General features: G+C 35.9%; 1 protein-coding gene across 2 annotated transcripts in view; it reads left to right on the plus strand.

Annotated features, from left to right (window-relative positions):
- The first annotated feature begins 288 nt into the window (after nucleotides 1–288).
- SamDC (S-adenosylmethionine decarboxylase) overlaps nucleotides 289–22,277 on the plus strand; it is a 41,228-nt gene continuing 19,239 nt past the window's right edge. The window contains exons 1-2 of one of the 2 annotated variants that reach the window (XM_073088929.1): nucleotides 289–655; nucleotides 2,620–2,706. In XM_073088929.1, coding sequence (XP_072945030.1) covers nucleotides 534–655; nucleotides 2,620–2,706 — 209 coding nt within the window. In that variant the 5' untranslated portion in view covers nucleotides 289–533. The remainder of the gene's footprint in view (nucleotides 656–2,619; nucleotides 2,707–22,277) is intronic. The other variant, XM_073088930.1, reaches the window with a different exon arrangement.

The following is a 22,277-nucleotide window of genomic DNA, read 5'->3' on the forward strand; positions in this document are numbered from 1 at the left end:
ATGTACAATTAACATTAATTTATATAATATATTAATAGTATATATAATCCTCGGATATTTATTAACTTAAACAATATTTCTTAAAGAATTTTCATTATAGCGTTTGTTTATTTTAATTTTACTATGGCAACAACATATGATTCTCTTATCACTCGTTCAGAAATTATGGCTAGGACTTTACCCTAACTAAAATCATAATTTTATATCAACGTATCAGTTGAGTCATAAGTTGCAATAATTAATATGAACATTGGGTGCTTCTATACAAATCTATAAATAAGTAACCTGTTCTCCATTTACGATTAGTTCGATTCTGAACACGCGCCGATACGCTCGTTTTGAAGGAGAGGGATGCTAATACTATAGTCGCATCTCTTCTATCACCTGCAGTTTGCCAATAATTTTGTTTCATTCAGCTGATTCAAATTCAGTCAATTTCCTACATTTGTTCGTAGTGGTTGTGGCTTCGGTTTTTAGTGGCGTAAATTCTGAATAAAGTCTATTTTCCTCTTAATACTTAAAAGAATATCGCAATGGCTGAAACGGAAATGATATCTAATTGTGACAATAATGATCAATTTTTCGAAGGTGTCGAAAAGTTAATTGAAATTTGGTTTACGCCGGCTAAACATGCAGACTTGAGAAAAATTACTCGGTGAGTACAAGAGATTTACGTACCCGTTTTAGCAGAAGTACCTGCCAATTACCAAATTTGATCAATTTTACAATTTTAAAAGAATGTTATTATAGGTTACCGGTGATTCGCAAATACTCAGTAAGCTGTACAGTTAATATATCGATTTTTATTTGCAATATATCGTGAAACAATTCGTTTTCTGGCAACTGTTTTTTATTAGCTAATAGATTAGACAGTTTTTGCGCTATTTATAAGTGATTGATGCGGTTAGTGGTTGTTGTGGAATGTTCTAGAATCAGCTGATCTGTGATGGTGCCGGCTAGCCGCCAGTCGCGCTTGGCATGGGGCTACCATCAGCAGACATCGAAAATAGCGCGCTATTCGAAAAGTTCAAACGTACTGTTTCTTAGATAGTCAAAAGTCATAATATTTACATTTTATTTTGGGAAATAAATAAAAAGACAATGTTAATAAGTCTCTTTTTTATCATACATTATGTTTTTGGATATAGGTACAGGAAATAAAATATTTAACATGCTCAAGGAAAAAAAGCAAATTAACTATGAGATAATATTGTATAAATAGTACAAGGTTTCGTACATGTGTATTATAAAATTATCACTTATACAATTACAGTTATATTACTTTAAAAAAAGTAGCTCAGGACATGTTAAGATTCTTGTCAAATTAATGTTGCTGGACCACACATGAGCTACAAACCTGTTTCAAGTTAATTAAAGAGCAGACTTTCAGAACTTGTTCCACCAAAAACTCCTTAACAATTTTGATGAGAAAGCACTCACATGGTTATATCAAGTTCATGTTCCGTCATTCCCTACTAAAAATGGTTTTTATTATACATACTAGTAGCCTGGTTATTAATTCATGAAAATATAAATATTATATATTTATATGGATAATATGTTATTTATTACATATTGGGATTACAGCATTTAATATATATTTAAAAGAAATATATTAGTTTTTTTTACTGTATTACTTTGTTACAACTTCCTGAGATACAGATGCATGAGCATTGGAAGAGAAAATTATAAAAATTAAATATGTATGTATGGGCCATTAGGCCCAGTGGGCATTGAAAATTATATTACAGTTCATAAGTATTTTCAATCACGCCAATTACTTATTCTATTAATAGCTTGTAGTAATTGTAAGACATAATATTTGTTTGCAAATGACCCTTTCAAAATAACATAAGAAATAAGCACTTGCAATGAATAACATTACAATATTTTTATGTCCTACTGAATTTTTAATGTCCTTTATTAATGAACTATAAAATTACATGTATGTTCATATGTACATGTAATTTGTATGCCTCATTATACTAATTGTAATCAGTAATGATTATTTAAATTAAATGTAATGTGATGTTCTATTGCATGCCAAATAAAGATAAGAAAAAATATTAATTAATGACGTTCCAGCCTTATACATATAATGACATTATGTACACATAGATTAAATTCATTGTTATTTGAAATCAAATAACTCGAAGAAATTCTTAAAATTATAAGCTACCATGTAATTGTATATTAAGCAACAACAACATAAGCAGAGATAGCCGTGTTTTGAAAGTCAATATCTCACACCAGGAATCCAGGGTTTGATGCTCTGGCATACAACTGTGACCTCTATATTTAAGTTGCAAATTAAAAATTAATAATATGATTTGATAAATGAAAATATCTTTAGGTAATCACAATGACTCTGACAATGATTCTGTGAAAAAGAAAAAGTTTTCAAAGATCTGTGAAGGTTACAAATTCGTACTTCCCCAAAGATGTGGTGTATGACTTCAACCCCTTTCATCCTAAGAGGATATTTATGCCCAGCAGTGGGCTTTTTGCAACACTTTGCAGATTTTTTTACTATTTGTTAAAGTTCTTGCTTAATTTATGATGTTCTGGCCTAGACTTTTGTTGGTACATTCCAAAATTAATGAAGGTTCTCCTTTTCAGTCAACAATGGGAGAACGTGCTGAAAATCGTCCGTTGCGAGATCATTTCTTTCACGCAGAGCGAGCAAGTCGACGCCTATGTACTGAGGTAAGTTATAAAATGGGCATTATGTACTTTTATTACCAATTGTAAGTGTGGCAATACATATTTTATAAAGTTTATTTGTTCCATGATCCTTAACTTCAGTTTTATTTCGAAATCATGCAGACATACAAACAGTTTTTATTTATTCTTACACACAATTACGTTACACAAAGATGTCAATAATAACAGTGATGTATATATTTTATACATATATAAAATAGGGTATGTACATCTTAGTTTCGGCACGTACATTTTATTATGGTATCGTTCATTAAACATTATTGTCCCAGTTAAAATACAATACCAAACATTGTTTTAAGTGTGTGCTTTAAACATTTTGTTATGGTTTCCGGAATATCTTAATTTGGTAGTGTTTATTTAAATTACGATGTAATCTGAACACGTACAGGCCATATTATCGTGTTCCACCTTCTGTTCCACTTACCGTAATACTTACTGCAATATATGCCGTGGTCTGTTCTTGCGAAGTGCAATAAATGATTTTATAATAAACAATAAATTTAATAATATACAGATATTTTCCCATCCGTTCAATATATTCATCAATTTCGAAATCGAAAAAGCGCAGCTGTTTCTGAAAACGATAACCGCTAAGTGTAGTATCCAATTCAGTGCTTCAACGAGCGCGTGAAGCAATCTGTCTATTTATTTGTAGGGAAGATGCAGCTTACATTTAAAAATTCGATTGTCCATTAATCCATACTTCCAAAATTGTGCATTTAGGCATCACGGTAGCGCTTGGCATGTTCTAATCTCCATTAAGTTGACAAAAAAAAGCAGTGCAAAACGGAAGGACTACATTAATAACAGAAATTTTTAAATCGGTATAGTTGTTATCGAATGAATGCACTTAAATATTTTATGGAAAAACTCATAATTTGTGAACAAACATGCAATTATGTTTCTAGTAAGTTTATTGAGTTTTGCCAACAAAAACATAAAGTACCTACGATTTATTAAAGATATTAATTATAACATTCTCATTATAATTTGGTTTCATCATTATTAAAAATGGAACTTAAACATGTAAAACTAATCATTCCGTACTCTGTAGGTACTCCTTAGTCGGCACTCGACCAAATTTATTTTCGAGTACCAGTGGGAGTCGATTGAGCCACTTTGGTATTATTAGAATAAATATTATTCTTGCACAATAACAAAATAGGAGTCAGTAGACAAAAACTTTGTCGTTGGTTGAAAATACTTGGAGAGAAATTCTGAGGTTTTTGTAACGAAAGTGGTAAAGCCCTTCGTGGTTCTATTCGTGGATTAAAAGGGCTGCTATGTTCTTGTTTGAAGTGTGTAATAAGGCACGCACTTAGACAAATCGTTCTGAATGACGTTTCCGGGGTGAAAAAAAATTGCATCTATGGCAGGAATCGAACCTGAGTTTGGTCATTGGCGTCTGGCAAAGAGTTTTATTAATCTTAAACTTAATAAAAACCATTATTTAAAATCTTGTCTCCTTAATCTGTCTGTTTTGAAACACAAAATTTTAATAATTAATATTTAAAGATAAAAATATAAAATAATCATTTCAAAAAATACCAAATAATACGGATCTTTACGATCGCTATAATTCTTAAAACGTATTTTTAATTTTCCGTTTTATCAATCTGTCTCTGTTAAGATAGCCTACACCCTAACAGTCTCCTTTATAGTTATAAATAGAATCGAGAGAAAATACGTTATTATAATTTATATTCCAAAATTAGTTTCGATAATACGTTAGTTGGCAAAAGCTCGTAAGATCTTCCGACGACCTCCATATGTTTTTATGAAGGACGGCGCATTTGCGATTTCATACTGATTTCGCTGTACTCTTAAATTGACCGAAATTAATTGAGAAAGTGACTATATTGAAATAAATTTTATCAACAAGCGTTTATTCAACTCTTGTACTAACGCTCTGCTATTTTATATTTATTTATTATTTCTGTCTGCTAAGAATGGTAAAATCTTCGATTATTGTAGAAATTGGATAGATTCAATATTATAAACGGGCGGTATAAGAACGGTTCTTAGCAAGAAGAGTCCAAAAAGATATAACACAACGTGAATATTTGCTTTAGAGTAGTTTAGAGGTTACTACATTCGGGTTTATTACTACAAATAGCTGTAAAAATTACATAATTATGTGTTACAAAAAGCCCATGTATTAGCTTTTTAATACGTCTGACTAATTAATTTACAATAATATAATTACTCGTACATATCAGGTTATTACGAATAAAGTGCTATTCTGGAAACAATCCTCTGTAATACTAAGTAATAACACAGTAGTGTATATGTACTGTGGTAATACTATGCATAAATAGATAATTTATATAAGATATCTGTTATCTTGTTAGGGTATCGCTAGTTCATATGAGATAAATATTTAACTGTTTCTTTAATTGTCGTAATCTATGCCTATCCAGAATAATGTAGCTTGCTATCAGTGGTTCGTAGTTCTATTCATTAAAATTATATCAGGGAACTAAAGTATTGTAATGGACACATTTTAACGACAATTCAGATCATTAAATACTTAATTTGCGTTACGTTACCGTGGGAACTTCAGAATTAAATTTATATAAAAACACTCATAAATAGAAAGGCAACATTGATAATAAAAATCAAGTCAAACCATAGACTACATTTTAAGTTTCGCAGACACAAACATTCGGTACCTGAATTTCTATATACATAAATATGATATACATAGAATCATGGTAGGGGCCGTTTATGCAATTGCGTTTTATACCAGCTGTCTCGTGGCTAAATGAAGATTTACGGTCCATTCGACCCACGGTTCGCTTCTCGGCCAGGGTTAAGGTTTCCGCTGTCATTGTCAGGGTTGACTGTTGACTTTAACATAACAAATATGTACATAATAGTGTTAATATTACACATATGGAGGTTTGTAAGTTTTGATATTTGTTTTTTTAAATATAAGAGTAACAGATCAGCATGCAATTCACCTGACGGCAAGTGGCTACTGCCGCCCATGGACATCTGTAATCAACCCTAGATAAGATTAAAACGTACCTAAGATGGGCTACAGATGCGCCGCCACCCGTGAGGAGGAGTATGTTTCCCTTACCACACCCTTCAAACCAGAACACGACAGCGCTTTACAATGCTGTTATTATGCAGAAATAGATGCAGCGGTGGTGCCGCCCGAGTCGAACCACAAACTGTTCTACCACCTTTAAATTATTATTCAATCACACAAGAACAGCTGATCGGATTTGCATTAAATTTTATCAACAGATAGTTGAAAACCTGGATTAAGATATAGAATTTTCTCCATAATTAATTATGATAATATGATTGGTGAAATTTTTTATCACAAAGTTTTTTAGTTACTCATAAATTTCTAATTTTTCTCTAAACCTAATTCTGATGTCCAGGCAGATGAAGTTGCCAGTATTCCAGTTTCCAATTTTAAATTGAAAGTTATTTCTGCCGTATAACAAAAGTGTTTTCCGAGGCGTTCCAACTTAGTTCTCATTGGTAGAATGCATTTGTGGACAGTCTCCGGTAGGAATCTTATCCTGGCACGAATGGATTATAGATGTTCATGGGCAGCTGCCACTTACCACCAGGTTCACTGAATGTTGTTATGCTATTCCCATATTATAAAAAATCAGGTGGACTGTATGCGAACGAGCATGCGGTCCAGCTAACGCTACTTATTACTAACATATGCAAATTTTGTTAATACGTCAAACTTTGATACATTTATTTGAACACTCCTTATCTACGCGACGCGACACGACGAGTAGTATTTTGGTCACAATGTAGATATTTGGGTTATCTTCAACCTTCGGGGTTATCGCAAATTAATTCCTCTATTCGCCACATATATCATAAATCATAATTTAAGTTACATTTGTCCGTAATTTGTAATTTTTCATTCACCCGCATGGTCATATGCATATGGTTCAGGCTTAATCCCTGGCCAGGATGTCTAACTAATGAACTTAATTTTTTACTCTGGTTTCTCCTACTGGTCTCAATTATTATGAACTTGTCTTTGAATGCGTAAATGATGTCACAATACAGAAAATGTATACGTACAAAACGTTATTTAATTAAATATTTATTTACACGATAAAAGATAAAGATAGTAGACATCTGACAAATCTCGCACATAATTAGAATGTTCTAGAACGTTATGTTGTTGCCACCTTTGAACCACAATCGTGTGGTCGGTTTAATCTCGTAAACGCGTATGGCGAATGACCCTCTGATTGTGACGCGTTACTCTTTGTCCCGAAACGACTGTAAGAGCACGTGCCGACCGCGTTGACAAATCCGCACGCTATCAGCAGTCTGCGCCGCTATCAACGTTGAGACTGAAAGGGTATCGCGGGTTATCGGTTGTAGTACTACGCGAGGATGGTCTGACAACTGTTGCTAGGCACCCAATCTAGAACGTACAGTCGCAGGTCACTTTATACCTACGATAAGTCCGCCGTTCCTACTGTCTCAAGATCTATTTGAAATTTTAATCGGCGAGAACTTTATAAAAAAGTAGAGCAAGGTTACACCAATGACTTTGATTTTCTTAGATGTTTACTTCCCAAACGGCTTGGAGCAAAGCAACGTTTTGAATTTCTAATGCTGCTCTTATACAATAAACGGCCTGGGTTTTGGTACTACAATTGTGCTAATAGGCCTGCAAAGTTAACGTTTTAGTTTTAAACTTTGCTATTCAATAAGCTGTTAGGCATATAAATGAATATAGTTGCACTTTGTATTTTAGTAAACCTTTATTTGTTATTTTATTTTTTACTTATCTTTTTATGAGTTTGATGATTCTCGTAGTGTTACGATCGCAATACTGGGCATACATAGGGCTCCACATTCCATCCCTGGTTAAGTAGATTTCATTTAGAAGTCTAGTTAATGTATTCAGTAGATTACTGTTTTGATTATCGGCGTTTGTGCATTCATCTTTATGTGAGTCTATAACTATAAAACCCACGAATTTAGGTAATATTGACTTTTTGACTTATTTGATTAGCCTATTTTGAATATTAGTGTTTATTTTGGTAGTGTAGTTTGTGTGTGTACTATGGGCTAGTGTAGACAGCGTCATGACGTCATAGTTCGTATCTATCCTCTTTGAGATCGTAAGTTCGGACGTTACAAAAATATTTACCATCCGTTTTTCGATAAATCAACCGCCGCTGGATGGAGCTAGTTTCTCTCCGTTATATTTTTGTGTGTGGACGTAAGCGGGTGCTCACACGTAATCCTACGTGTGTCGTGTCGACGTCGGATGACGCGCCACTATCGGCGACGAGCCAAATACCCGCGACAGTGAAAGTCTAGATAAGAGCCGCTTCAGTGTCTGAAAGCTGTGATATGAAAATAAAAATGATATCTCGGCTAGACTCGGTCGGAAAATACTAGGTAATTGAGTATGTTTGTCAAAAGTTTATATTTTTATTGAATTAGTTATTAATAGACAAATTTGGCATGTAAACATTTTTTAAACTGAAATATTTGTTTTGGTGTAGCTAATGTGTAAACTCTTGATTTGATCGGTAAATCAAGGTACATCTGAAGATCTATTTACTATCATTTATTTATTGCCAATTTATTTATGAAAGATTTTTTTTTTCTAAAATACAAAAAATAATGTAATTTTAAGATTGAAAGTTAAAGATGGTCGTGATAAGAGATGTGGCTTATCACACCTTTTGGTATCAACATGGTGTCAATCACTTAACAATGCTATGAGATGCAATTTCTTGTTCATCCCTTAATCTCCCCATAAATAGGAAAACCTACAAGGATGTGTGAAGTCTGTGTAATATCTTAATCGCCGGTCTTGATGTCGATAACATCCTTAACCCTCAATAATTTATCATACCATACCTGTCTCAAACCATGTCTGCCACAATATTTATTTCAAGTATTCTGTTCTCGTCGAGATTTCATACACATAACATAACACAATACAGATTTACATAATGGTTTATAAGTTAAGTGAGCCATTGTATTCACCGCACCATAAATACAATACTTAACATATATATTGCTTGTTTATTTCAAGGTGCATAATAAGAGTTCTGAGTTATGTAACGTAGGGAGTTCATTTTTGTATTACAGAAGTAGGAAATTAAAATATGGTCCACGTATCGTAAGTGGCGAGTGCCCAGGGACATCTATAATAAATAGTCAACCGCAGGTATGCCTAGAATCTTATTCGTGGCCACCCATAAATGCGTTGCTACCCCTGAGCACCAAGTTGGAAAGACTCGTGTAAGTGTACCTCTTACTACCACTACTTATAATACTGTCCAAAGTAGTACACGACAGCGCTTCATATTGCTGTTATAAGCAGAAATAGGTGTACAGTTGGTTCTGCCGGAGTCGTACCAGAAAGGCTTGTATACATTCATGAAGGAAGCCATGAAATGGCTTAAACGGCTGACAATTCTGTCAGCCATTTAATGGCTGTCATGGTGTAATTTACGCGGAATAATGCCGACATGGCCAGTTAAGACACGAAATCGAAGAAAAAGTGCGGAGTAATATCGTTTCATTCGTAAATGATCTAAAAACTACATTTTTTTTAATATTTTTCAATCACGAAAATAGATGACAATGACAATTTCAATTGTCAAAACTCCTTACATTTTCTTCAATAGAACAGAAAAGGCAGAAACAAGAAATGTTAGCAAATGGTTGTATACATTGTATACGCCTCAACATAAACACAACATATCGTATACATGCATATCACTAGTTTATATCTATGTTCCAAGAGTTCAAAGTTACGCAACGTCACTAGGCATTATGATGCGAAAAGCGCAGACAGCTCAATAAATTGAAGTTGATTCAATTCGATCGCATCGCAGCCGCTCATTCAATTGGATTGAACGAGCCCCGCGATTGAAATAGACTCGCTCCAGAACGTTCGGCGCCCGACGCCCGTTACGTAAGCACGAGACGTTTTCAGACCAAAATGAGACCAAACAAGTAAAGTTTAACTCGGTTTAAGAAGAAGTCGGTTAAAATCAGTTCGGTCAGAATGGGAAAGGCTTAAAAAAAGGATTTTGCCTACATCTTTCTGGTTGATATGTCGTGTGAAACTCTAGCCTAGTCATGGTCAGTGTGGTCATAGCGACTCTGCTTGACCACTTCGCTGTCATAGTCAGACTGGTCATACTGAGTCTGCTTGACCACTTTGATGTCATGGACAGAGTGGTCATATTCAGTCTGCTTGACCACTTTACTAGTTAGCTTAGTTGTAAGCCGGCGCTATATCATTTATGTGGAGGTGAAGTAATTATTAATTTGTCTTTAATCACATCAAAGTATAAAAAATTGCTCATTACTATTATTCCGATCGTGTACCATGAGAACAGGTCCATAGTAATTGCACAGTATTCTACACTGATGGCCTCACACTATGTCTTGGGTACAGTGGAAACACAAAGAAGAATAAATAAACACCCAGATACAGATGATTTACAATAATCCATAATTTAAATATCTCTCTAGCCATGGCTCTCGAACCCGGGACGCTCTGTATGTCTAAGCTAAAATTTCACACGTACACGCAACTACTGCACGAATGCACGATATGGCTGTAAAAAGTACATGTAATTAATAAATTTTCCTACACGTCGTAATTAATAAACTCGTGTTAATAAAACAGATCTAAGTGCACGTTGGTAACAAGATATCTACTTTATGAACCACATTGTTTACGGAACACAATATTGTTTTTATAATATAAGAGTAGCAGACGAGCATGCAGTCCACCTGATGGTAAGTGGCTACTGCCGCCCATGGACATCTGTAATCAACCCCAGATAGGATTAGATATTCCTACCTGAGGTCGGCCACAGATGCGCCGCTACCCCTGAGGACTAAGCTGGAACACCTCGGAAAAGTCTGTCTCCCTTACCACAGCCTTCAAACCGGAACACAGCAGCGCTTAACACTGCTGTTATTAGGTAGAAATAGGTGTGGCGGTGGTGCCGCCGGAGTCGAACCCAAAGGGTTCTACCACCTTTCAACTGTTCAATTGTTGTTTATGTATTCTCAAAAATGTTGTTTAATATGGACGATCATTATGTAAGAGCACTTAAATGACGTAATAAGAACTCAACATTTATGTAAATGCATAAATGGAGATGGACAGAACATCAGACAGCGGAGCTTTGCAATAGGGTTCCGTTTTGACCCGTCGGGTGCGGGTACCAAAAATGGTTAATTAAAGTATTAAAAAAGATATGTAATAAATTACTAATAAACAATGCGCAGGAGCATATAACTCGGCCTCTAGTTAACACCCGTCAATTTGATTTGCGGTAACCTTAACCTGCTACAATGTCACTTAACTCGAACAATAAAGGTATATCCCCACTGTAGTGCCAGCACTCGCACTCTTGACTATTATTTTTGATCAAGAAATATGAGTGTCTATTGCCAATTCAATCATATACAAAGTGTTGACTACAGTCAGAAGAAAACCACGCCATGGCAGTGTGAATAGACCTTAAAATAATAAAATTGTTGCCTAATTTATATAATAATACTAGCTGACTAAATAAAAAAACGCTAAGGGTGAACAACCCTTATCACTAAGGGGTATGAAATATAAATAGTAGGCGATTCTCAGACCTACTGAATATGCATATAAAATTTAGTGAAAATCGGTAAAGCCGTTTCGGAGGAGTACGGTAACTAACATTATGACACGAGAATTTTATATATAAGATATTGGTGTCAAGTTTTTGTCAAGTTCATTATACTAAGACGTTGTATTTTTAGAACAAATTAAGCAAATACTTACGTAATTCTATTGAGGTAAATTTCGCAATGTAATGTTAAATTTGCATATCAATTTTGGTACCTCAAAATATTATATGTCGGTAAATGATTTGTCACAAGCCTGTTGAATTGTAGAACAAGTCTCTGAATAACAGACCGGCGGTCTAGATGTAGAGCTCGGACACTCCGAGGACAATTGAGTGGCAATTGACTCTGACACCGCCTGCGACACCCTACCATCAATCAGGACTAAGTGGCTCGTAAGAGTAAACAGACTGCACTCAGTCGCAGTTATATAAGTTATCGTCATTGTATACACAATTTTGAGATGTTTTTCACATAGTAACAGTATGATAATACACACTATAAATACTCAGCATTGATGTATAAAAATAAAGTGTTTTACAAAAACTTTTGTGCAAAAATATCTCTCTATCTGCCTTCATAGCCGGCATTTATTGTATTATATTTATTGTAACATTTCAATTTCCAAGGGTGTTCTTATCACGATCGTGCAAGACGTAGAATAAACTTCTATTCCTCCTGAGGTATTCGCGGAATGCTATGACATGGGGTTCGTCAAAAAATATGCAACATCATCTTCAATTAAAAACTCCTTCAAAGCGATCCATTCACCTCTGGTTTTTCAAATATCCATAAGCAATGATGACTACTTACCATCATGTGACCGTGTTCCATCGTCTACCGTATCATTGGTTTTGTTGAAATATATGTATAACATACAACATAAACATCATTATGTGACACCTATGACCTACAAATATAACGAAACGAAACGAAATAATTAAAAACTATGTTTTTTTTACATAATATTTATTCTAGACCATATGTTCTTTTCGTGATACTTTACAGCAGCATGGTTACTTTGCAAATATCTTATAATTAGTTGCATTGTAATTTAAATGAATATGGAAAAAGTTTTAATTAGGTACATGAACAAATTCGTCATGGTTATTATTATTTGAACTGAGTTTTGCCTCTACATCACTGACCTTGTTTCAAAGATCTAAACATGTAGCGGTAATAATTTCTTCAGCAATATTCTTGCTTACTTATTATGTAGGTACTAAGAGTATGACCTAATTGTTTGTTGTAATGAGTGAATTAAAGTGAAGGAAATAATTTAGTATAATTACATTTTTTATACTAACGTTAATTTTTCATTTGCGCTCTTTTATAAAATTTATTGATTTTATGAGATTTATTGCGTCAGAGAAGTGTTCTTAAAGTGGGTAGTATGAAAATATACCAAGTAAAACAAGCACAAATTTCTTTTTCACCAAAATCTTAATAAATAATTCTTTAGCGATTTTCAGGGGCAAATTTATAGTTTTATATCGTATCTTTAAGTCATCATCACCTTAGTGGAAAGTTGCCATGGAAACGTACCGTAATTTCCGATGCGCAAAGTAAACAGTGCGAGCAAACGCCGGATTATGTGGAGCCGAGAATGATGTTGATGACGAGAGATGTGTCGATGCGGATTAAAGGGGTAGACGACTGAAGGGTTAGGGCTGGCAATACATGACGCTTATTTAATGTCTGCTTTATTATGTTATTTAACTGATTTAAAAAAAAATAATAAGGATAATTTTGCACAAAATATCATCTTTCTATGAGGAAAAAGGGGAGAACTCTACGTAGGTAAAACCGATGTTTTTTAAAAACAGGCTTAGTCAGGACTTAGTCGTGATTGCAGTCAGATTTTGATGATTCCTAAAATATGTGTTTTAGCATTTCATTTTCGTATTGTTGTACATTGCAATTGCAAAGACCAATCGCTGTCAGAGTTCCCAACTTCTAGCAACCCTATTAAACGCAAAGTGGAAATGAGCGTCTATTTGTACTCTGGCCTCGGTACTTTGCCTTTTTTTACGATTCCTCGCTTCCTGACGTTCCATTACGCCGGCGGAAATTTCTCTCCGATGAAAGCTGAATGTTTTTCGTAACGGCAAGCTTTGGGCGCTCGTAAATGTTTTTTATTAGTACTCCGTTCCCAACATTCGAATCTATTTTTATATTTTTTGTTTGTTTTTAAACATTGGATTCCCCAGCGTTCATAGAAATGTTTACGTGTTTTTGTGCGTGTTACATGCGCGACCTAGATGAAGACCGCCGACGCTGCAGCGCGTGTTAACTCCACGCGCGCCCTCAATTTAGATGTAGCTGACGCGACATCAGCATTTAATAATTTTCATTTGAATTATAATTAGAATTATTTGTCATTATATAGCTGGATCTCACATCGACCACTATAATCTTAAATTGTAATTTAATTAGTTTAATAAATTAGTTTAAAGTAACTTTGGTTTTTTTTGAGTCCTCCGGCTGTCGTTAACGTAATTGGCGCAGTCGGTAGGATACTTCGAAGCAGTGGTTAGGCTCTAGAAGACCAAGAAATCGGACAGAAGAGGACCAGCTGCGTACACTATCAAGTGTTTCGTCGAGGTATCCCGAACATCGTACGTTCAGCCGAGGCCGCACTCAGAAATCAGCGCCGAAAAAGACCAGAGAAGACACATGTAAGTGCTTTGAATTGCATTTTCTTTTCGTGTTGTCTATCCCTTCCCACCATTTTCCATCTAAGAAAACTCGGGGAAGAATCTGTCTCTTCAAGACAGATTCATAGAAATAGTGCTTTGGATTATAATAGAAATTTGGATACATTAGATTCGGATTCTAATAATTCAGATTCATTAAACTGTAGCGTAGATTTAAATTGTTCTAGCTTATATTTAGATAGTACGATAATTAATTTAAATATGGACCCAGATACGATTTTTAAGGCTTTACGCTCAGTCCCAGATTTTGACGGCAATCCTAATATTCTCACACGATTTATAAGATTTTGTGACCAATTAGTACTACAATATATTAAAAATGATCCAGGCTACGAGTTGACGAATTTATGTTTAATAAATGGCATCTTAAATAAAATTACGGGCGCCGCAGCTCGTACAATTAATTCCAACGGCATTCCCGATAGTTGGCTAGGTATTAGAGAGGCCTTAATTAATAACTTTGCCGACCAGAGGGATGAAACTGCCCTCTACAATGATCTATCTCTAGCGACTCAAGGTAACGACACCCCTCAAGAGTTTTATGACAGATGCCAGACCCTTTTTAGTACAATTATGACATACGTTTCTTTGCATGAGTCTGTGGCTACAACCATTGAGGCCAAGCGAAACCTTTATCGTAAATTAACCAAGCAGGCGTATGTCAGAGGTTTGAAAGAACCTCTCGGGTCCCGTATACGGTGTATGAGACCCGAAACTATAGAGAAGGCTCTGGAATTTGTCCAAGAGGAACTTAACGTGATGTATCTTCAGAATCGCAATAGCTCTTCCTCGGACCGGCGTCCACCTATCACACCACAACCAACACCAAAAGTACCGTATTTTAACAATTATTCTGTGCCTAATTTAAATTCTCCCGGACCAAGCTGGCAGAGGCCTGCCCCCACGCCTGTTAATGCACCCCAGCATTGGCGTCCCCCTCCTCAATCTAACCAACCCCCGCAGCGTATGTTTATGCAGCCCACTCGTACGCAGCAAATGTTCAGAGCTCCCCCTCCAAACTATAATAATAGTGGATTTAGACTTCCTCCCAGGAACGCCCCTCAGGCTACAGGACCAAAACCTATGAGCGGAGTTAGTCATTTTACACCTAAGCCGTTACCCCCGCGAATCTCTGGTCACGATTGGCAAAGATTTGGCAATCCCCCTCCATCTAACTACTTTAAGACAAGAGAAATGAACTTTAATGAGAGTTATGACTACGATGACTATAATTATGATTATTATGACTATTATTATAACTATCAGACCGACTATACAGAACCTGACTATAATAATTATTATGACTACCACACTGTACCAGACTACCACTACGAAAATTACCCTCAGTACTGTGAGAGTCAGGGCTCACGTCCCATGCACTCTAAAGAACCGCCGCAACCCTCTAACAGAAAACCCGAGAAGGATTTTCCCAAGGACCACTGCGAAACCACACCAGAATAGAACTTAATTTGCAATCAAAAAAAGAATTACCATATATTCAGTTCCACAATCCACCTCTTAAATTCCTTGTAGATACCGGTGCAAACCAGTCCTTTATAAGCCCTGAAGCCGTAAATACTTTTTTCTCACACATACAAAGAAACTTTGATCCTTTTGAAGTCACTAATTCGCGTGTGACAAGTACGCATGAACATTCAATTACTATACCTAGTTTTCCGGAATTCAATAGCCAGAAAAATATTAAATTATTCATATATAAATTTCATAACTATTTCGACGGATTAATTGGCTTAGATTTGTTAGAAAATTGTAAAATAGATTTAAAACATAACCTTTTGTTAACTGAATTTGCAAGTATACCGTTATTACGTTATCAGTGTAGAAAACCTAAGTCAGAAGAAATTATTCCGGCCAACTCCTCTCGCCTAGTGACCATCCCTATTCATCACCCTAATGGCGACGTATACATCCCTGAACAGTTTTTATGCAATTGTGTTATACACGAATGCATTACGACAGTGACAGACGATACTGGTATAGTGGAGATCCGAAACCCGACAAACAATGACGTATTACTTACCTTTGACCGACCAATGACTATTGAACTCTGTAACGCAGAGTGTACCCTTAAGGAACAAGACCCAAGTCGCGTTAATGACGTACTAGCCCGACTTCGAACTGACCACCTAAACCCCGAAGAACAAGCTAACTTAAAGACCTTGTGTGCACAGTATGCCGACGTATTTTATATAGAAGGAGAACCCCTGACATTTACCAACAAAATCAAACACAATATTAGGACCCATGACGAAATCCCAGTATATACCAAAAGTTATCGCTACCCTTTCGTACACCGACAAGAAGTTAGAGACCAGATAGAAAAAATGTTACAACAAGGCATAATACGACCTTCGGACTCTGCTTGGAGCTCGCCTATTTGGGTAGTACCCAAGAAAGCGGACGCTTCCGGCAAACAAAAGTGGAGACTGGTAGTCGACTTTCGAAAACTTAACGACAAGACTATTGACGATAAATACCCCATCCCTAATATTTCAGACGTCTTAGACAAACTTGGTAGGTGTCAATATTTTACAACTTTGGACTTAGCCTCAGGTTTTTATCAGGTCGAAATGAACCCCGACGACATCCCTAAGACCGCGTTCAATGTCGAACATGGGCACTTTGAGTTCTTACGCATGCCCATGGGACTTAAAAATTCTCCATCGACGTTCCAACGAGTCATGGACAATGTACTCAGAGGACTTCAAAATGAAATATGTTTGGTTTATTTAGATGACATCATAGTTTTCAGTACTTCTCTACAAGAACACATGTTGAATCTCGAGAAGGTTTTCAGTAGACTTCGAGAATCTAATTTTAAGATTCAGATGGATAAATCTGAATTTCTAAAATTAGAAACAGCCTATCTTGGACATGTAATTACTAGAGAAGGCATCAAACCGAACCCTGATAAAATTAAGTCCATTCAAAATTACCCAATACCTAAGACAAGTAAAGAAATAAAACAATTTTTAGGACTTTTAGGCTATTATAGGAAATTTATACCGGACTTTGCACGACTGACAAAACCAATGACTAAATGCTTAAAAAAATCAAATAAAATAACTTTAGACTCAGAATACATTAACTGTTTTGAGAGATGTAAGACTTTACTGACTAACGACCCCATTCTCCAATATCCCGACTTTACAAAGGACTTTATCTTAACGACAGACGCTTCTAACGTAGCGATAGGAGCCGTACTTTCACAAGGTACTATAGGTTCAGACAAACCCATCTGCTATGCTTCTAGAACCTTAAACGATAGTGAAATGAACTACAGCACTATCGAGAAAGAACTTTTAGCCATAGTATGGGCGACTAAGTATTTCAGACCCTATTTGTTTGGACGAAAATTTAAAATTTTGACTGACCACAAACCCCTCCAATGGATAATGAACCTGAAAGAACCGAACTCTAGACTGACACGATGGCGACTTAAACTGAGCGAATACGACTACACTATCATTTACAAAAAAGGAAAATGTAACACCAACGCAGACGCCCTATCCCGAGTTCAGATTAATAACGAGGAAATAGAATCCCTCCTTAGAGAATGTGGAATCGATCTATCCACGAGACCTGAACCCCCTGGATCTTCAACAGCCACCATACACACATCCAATGAAGACCCTATTTTAGAGATCCCCATCACAGACGAACCCTTAAATAAATTCCACAGACAAATTTGCTTGACAATCGTAGGTGACATTAAACGACGGACAACAGTTACAAAACCTTTTGACACGCACACACGAACCCACATCCAAATCTCCGAGTCGACTTTAGAACAAGACGTTGTCAATGCAATTAAAGAATACGTTAACCCCAAAATAAAGACCGCCCTTAAAATCACACCACCACTAGGGATGTATTCTGTTATTCCAATCCTTCAGAGGAACTTTAGAAACTCGTCTATGAACTTAGTTTTAGCTAAAACTGAGCTAGAAGACGTAAAGGAATATCTAAGACAACAGGAGATAATAAAACACTATCACGAGGGAAAGACTAACCATCGAGGCATTAATGAATGCTATTTGTCCCTCTCCCGTCGTTATTACTGGCCTAAAATGAAGGAAGAAATAACCAAATACATAAACGAATGTACAATATGCGGACAGACTAAATATGACAGAAACCCTATCAAACCACAATTTAATATCGTACCACCCGCAACTAGACCCTTTGAGATAGTACATATGGATTTATTCACTGCACAGAATGAGAAATATTTGACCTTCGTAGATTCCTTTTCAAAATACGGACAAGCCTATCATTTACGTGACGGTACAGCCCTCAGTATCTTACAAGGATTATTGACCTACTGTACACATCACGGACTACCCCTGACTATAGTGACCGACAATGGAACCGAATTCACAAATCAACTTTTCGCCGAATTTATAAGACTTCACAAAATTAACCACCACCGAACATTGCCTAATTCACCTAATGATAATGGAATCATAGAACGATTTCATTCGACGTTATTAGAGCATTTACGTATATTACGACTTAGACAAAAGGACGAACCGACAATTAATCAGATGCCTTATGCGATATTAGCATATAATAGTTCAGTACACAGCTTTACTAAATGCAGACCCCACGACATAATAAGAGGACATTTTGACCCTAGAGACCCACTGGACATTGACATTACCGAGCACTTAATGCAACAGTATATCTTAATTCATCGTGAACAAATGAAGACTGTATACGACTTGATAAACGAGTCTACCACAGCTGACCGTAACCAATTAATGAATAACCGAAATAAGAACCGCGAACCCGAAATAGAATACTCACCTGACCAACAAGTATTTATTAAAAACCCATTAGCTAATAGACAGAAACTAGCACCACGATATACACAGGATACCGTCCTTGCCGACCTCCCTATTCACATATATACCTCAAAAAAGAAAGGACCCATCGCTAAATCCCGCCTTAAACGTGCGCCTAAGAAACCCAAATAAAATTGTTACAGGTTTCGACTGGTACTGTTAGCTCACCTGACGATGGCGCTCGAGATAAGACTGGAACCACTTGACAATGGACCTGGACTACTACCCTTTAACCTTGGACAAACTAAAATTATTACCCATTACCATTCTTTTGCACAGTATATACAGCTCTCAGACTTGGAAAACCAACTTAACTCTATTGACAACCAATTGAACTATTTTAAGACTGAATTAGACAACAACACCCTACCCATATATGAACTTCAAATTGACTATTTGACCTCCAAACTTATAAAGATAAGATCCCAACTAAAAAGCTTAGAACCTAACCGCACAAAAAGAGGTATTTTCGATGGATTAGGATCATTAATTAAGAGTGTAACTAGTAACTTGGATCATTCGGATGCCGAAAAATATAACAGCGCAATAGAAATATTAGAGAATAACGAGCAAAGATTGTTATCTGAGTTCAATAATCATGTTAGCCTTAATAAAGCCTGGATGGTTCAACATTCACAATTGATTGACATCTTAGTGGAGAACCAACAGAAGTTAAATGAAACATTTAAATTACTTTTAGATAAAAATTACATTTACGAAGTTAAGTATGCCAAATTTGCACAACTCTTAGCTATTATCAGTGAAAACGCTGAGGATTTATATTTAGAAATAATTAAACTAGAAAATATTTTAGCATTTATTCGTGCATCGAGCACTCATCATAGTATGATAAGTATAGATAACTTAGAACATATGTTAACTAAACTTAGGAAAATTTATAGTAGTAATGAGATATTAGATGCTGATTTAAGAGAGTATTATAACGTCATTAAACCTGGTAGTTATTTCGTTGATAAACGATTAGTATTAATATTTAAATTTCCGATTATATCCCCGGACACTTACGAATTATTTCGCCTTTCCATCGTTCCTAACAAGTTCTTACAAACCTTTTTACCTCCGTATCCTTTCATGGCAACCGATGGAAAAGCATTCATGTACATGGAGGCTGAATGCCCGAAGTTCGGTCACCACCTTCTCTGTGAAGAAAATATTAACCATCTCTTAAGAGAGCACACTGATTGTATCCAGAGCATCATTACGCACCAGCTGATAGATAAATCCTGCAGTCCTACAAAAATTACAGTCACCAAGGAGGCCATGGAGCAGTTGGACGGACAACACTACACTCTTTTCTTCCCACAACCTACGAAAGTGGATTTAAAGTGTGGCCGTGAAGAATACTTATCTCTTTCTGGAAGTTATCTCGCCACTATTCCATATGAATGTTCCCTGCGTACAGAATCTATCACAATCATTAACATCAACGATGAAGTAAAAGGACAGCCACTGAAAATTACGGAGATCCCCAATCATCACATTTCCGTAGACGATAGTAATATGAACCAAATAACTCTTAACTCCGTCAACCTGAAAAGTCTACATAAATTAGAAGACAGGATATTTCTTCAGAAGCCACTCACCTTGGACAACACAAATTCTTCACTATACCATACGACGCTACCCTTCTACACTATTATATTTGGGGTACTCGCAGTCACCGCAGTTATAATAATTCGCCGCTATGTGAACCGCACTACCGCTACCTCTGAAAAGAAACCAGAACCCAAAAAGGACGAGGCTCACACCTATGCTACTCCTGAAGGATCCAGAACCCAGGAGGCCGTACCAGCAACATTTTCGGTCAAGGTACTCAAATAGTTGCTGCTCTGGGGGTGGAGGTGTTACATGCGCGACCTAGATGAAGACCGCCGACGCTGCAGCGCGTGTTAACTCCACGCGCGCCCTCAATTTAGATGTAGCTGACGCGACATCAGCATTTAATAATTTTCATTTGAATTATAATTAGAATTATTTGTCATTATATAGCTGGATCTCACATCGACCACTATAATCTTAAATTGTAATTTAATTAGTTTAATAAATTAGTTTAAAGTAACTTTGGTTTTTTTTGAGTCCTCCGGCTGTCGTTAACGTAATTTGCGCCTTCCTGGATAATAAGTATGTCATTAACATGTTACGTCAGTGTTGCATTTTGGTGTGTAGAGCTCCGCCCTGGACTATGTAAGTATAGTTTGTTAGTTACTTTTACATATTTGATTTCTATGGAAAAGTATGGAAGGTACATCTTTTAAAAACCATCATAGTTCAAGAAACTTTTTATTTTAATATTGCATTAACATTATTTTGTTTCTTACCACGACCTCCTTAAAACATTATTTTCAATGTATGATTAAAATAATATTGTTTTAAGACATGGTAACCCCGCGGAGAATTTGATATTTTTTATCATTGTCAAACTTTCGGACTGTTTAGAAAGATAGATAGATATGAATAAACTTATGAGTACATCCTTCTCACGTCTTTAAAATATGACATAATATGAAAATGTAATACGTACAATGATAAAAATGTATAGAATTTTCCTAGATAATACCCAAGTGTTATGTAATAGTGATTTCTAATTGATAACAAGTAATCCATCATCGATAAAGGGCGTCGGCCTGTTAGGGCGAGAGCATACAAGTCAGGCCAGTGAAATGTAATTTTTGAAATTATCTACACTATCTACACTAATATTATAAAGAGGAAAACTTAGTTTGTTTGTTTGTTTGGTTGTAAAGAATAGGCTCATAAACTACTGGACCGATTTTAAAAATTCTTTCACCATTCGAAAGCTACATTATCTACGAGTAACATGGCTATATTTTATATGAAATATATTTGATAAATAGATTTTGAGGCGGCACAAAGTTTGCCGGGTCAGGTAGTGTTTTATAAAATTGTATAAATGATAATATGATGTCATCAATAGAAGTCATTATGTCATTAGAAGGTGGTAGAACCTCTTGTGGTCTGATTCCGGCGACACCACCGCCACATCTATTTCTGCCTAACAAGAGCAGTGTTAGGCGCTGCTGGGTTCTGTTTTGAAGAGTGTGGCAAGGAAAACATATTTTTTCGAGGCGTTCCAGCTTAGTCCCCATGGATAGCGACACATCTGTGGTCGACCTCAGGTAGGAATTCTATCTGGGCGGCACTAGCCACTTCCATCAGGTGGACTGCATGCACGTCTGCTACTCTTATATAATATTAAAAAATACGATACATGCTTACATAACGTATCATAGTGCGTCTTTCTTTTCGAATTGTTTTTTTTACAATTTAAGAGTTACAA

This window comes from Epargyreus clarus, unplaced genomic scaffold, assembly GCF_041222505.1.
Source record: "Epargyreus clarus isolate Ecla_fem2 unplaced genomic scaffold, WU_Ecla_fem_2.2 ptg000027l, whole genome shotgun sequence".
Lineage (NCBI taxonomy): Eukaryota > Metazoa > Arthropoda > Insecta > Lepidoptera > Hesperiidae > Epargyreus > Epargyreus clarus.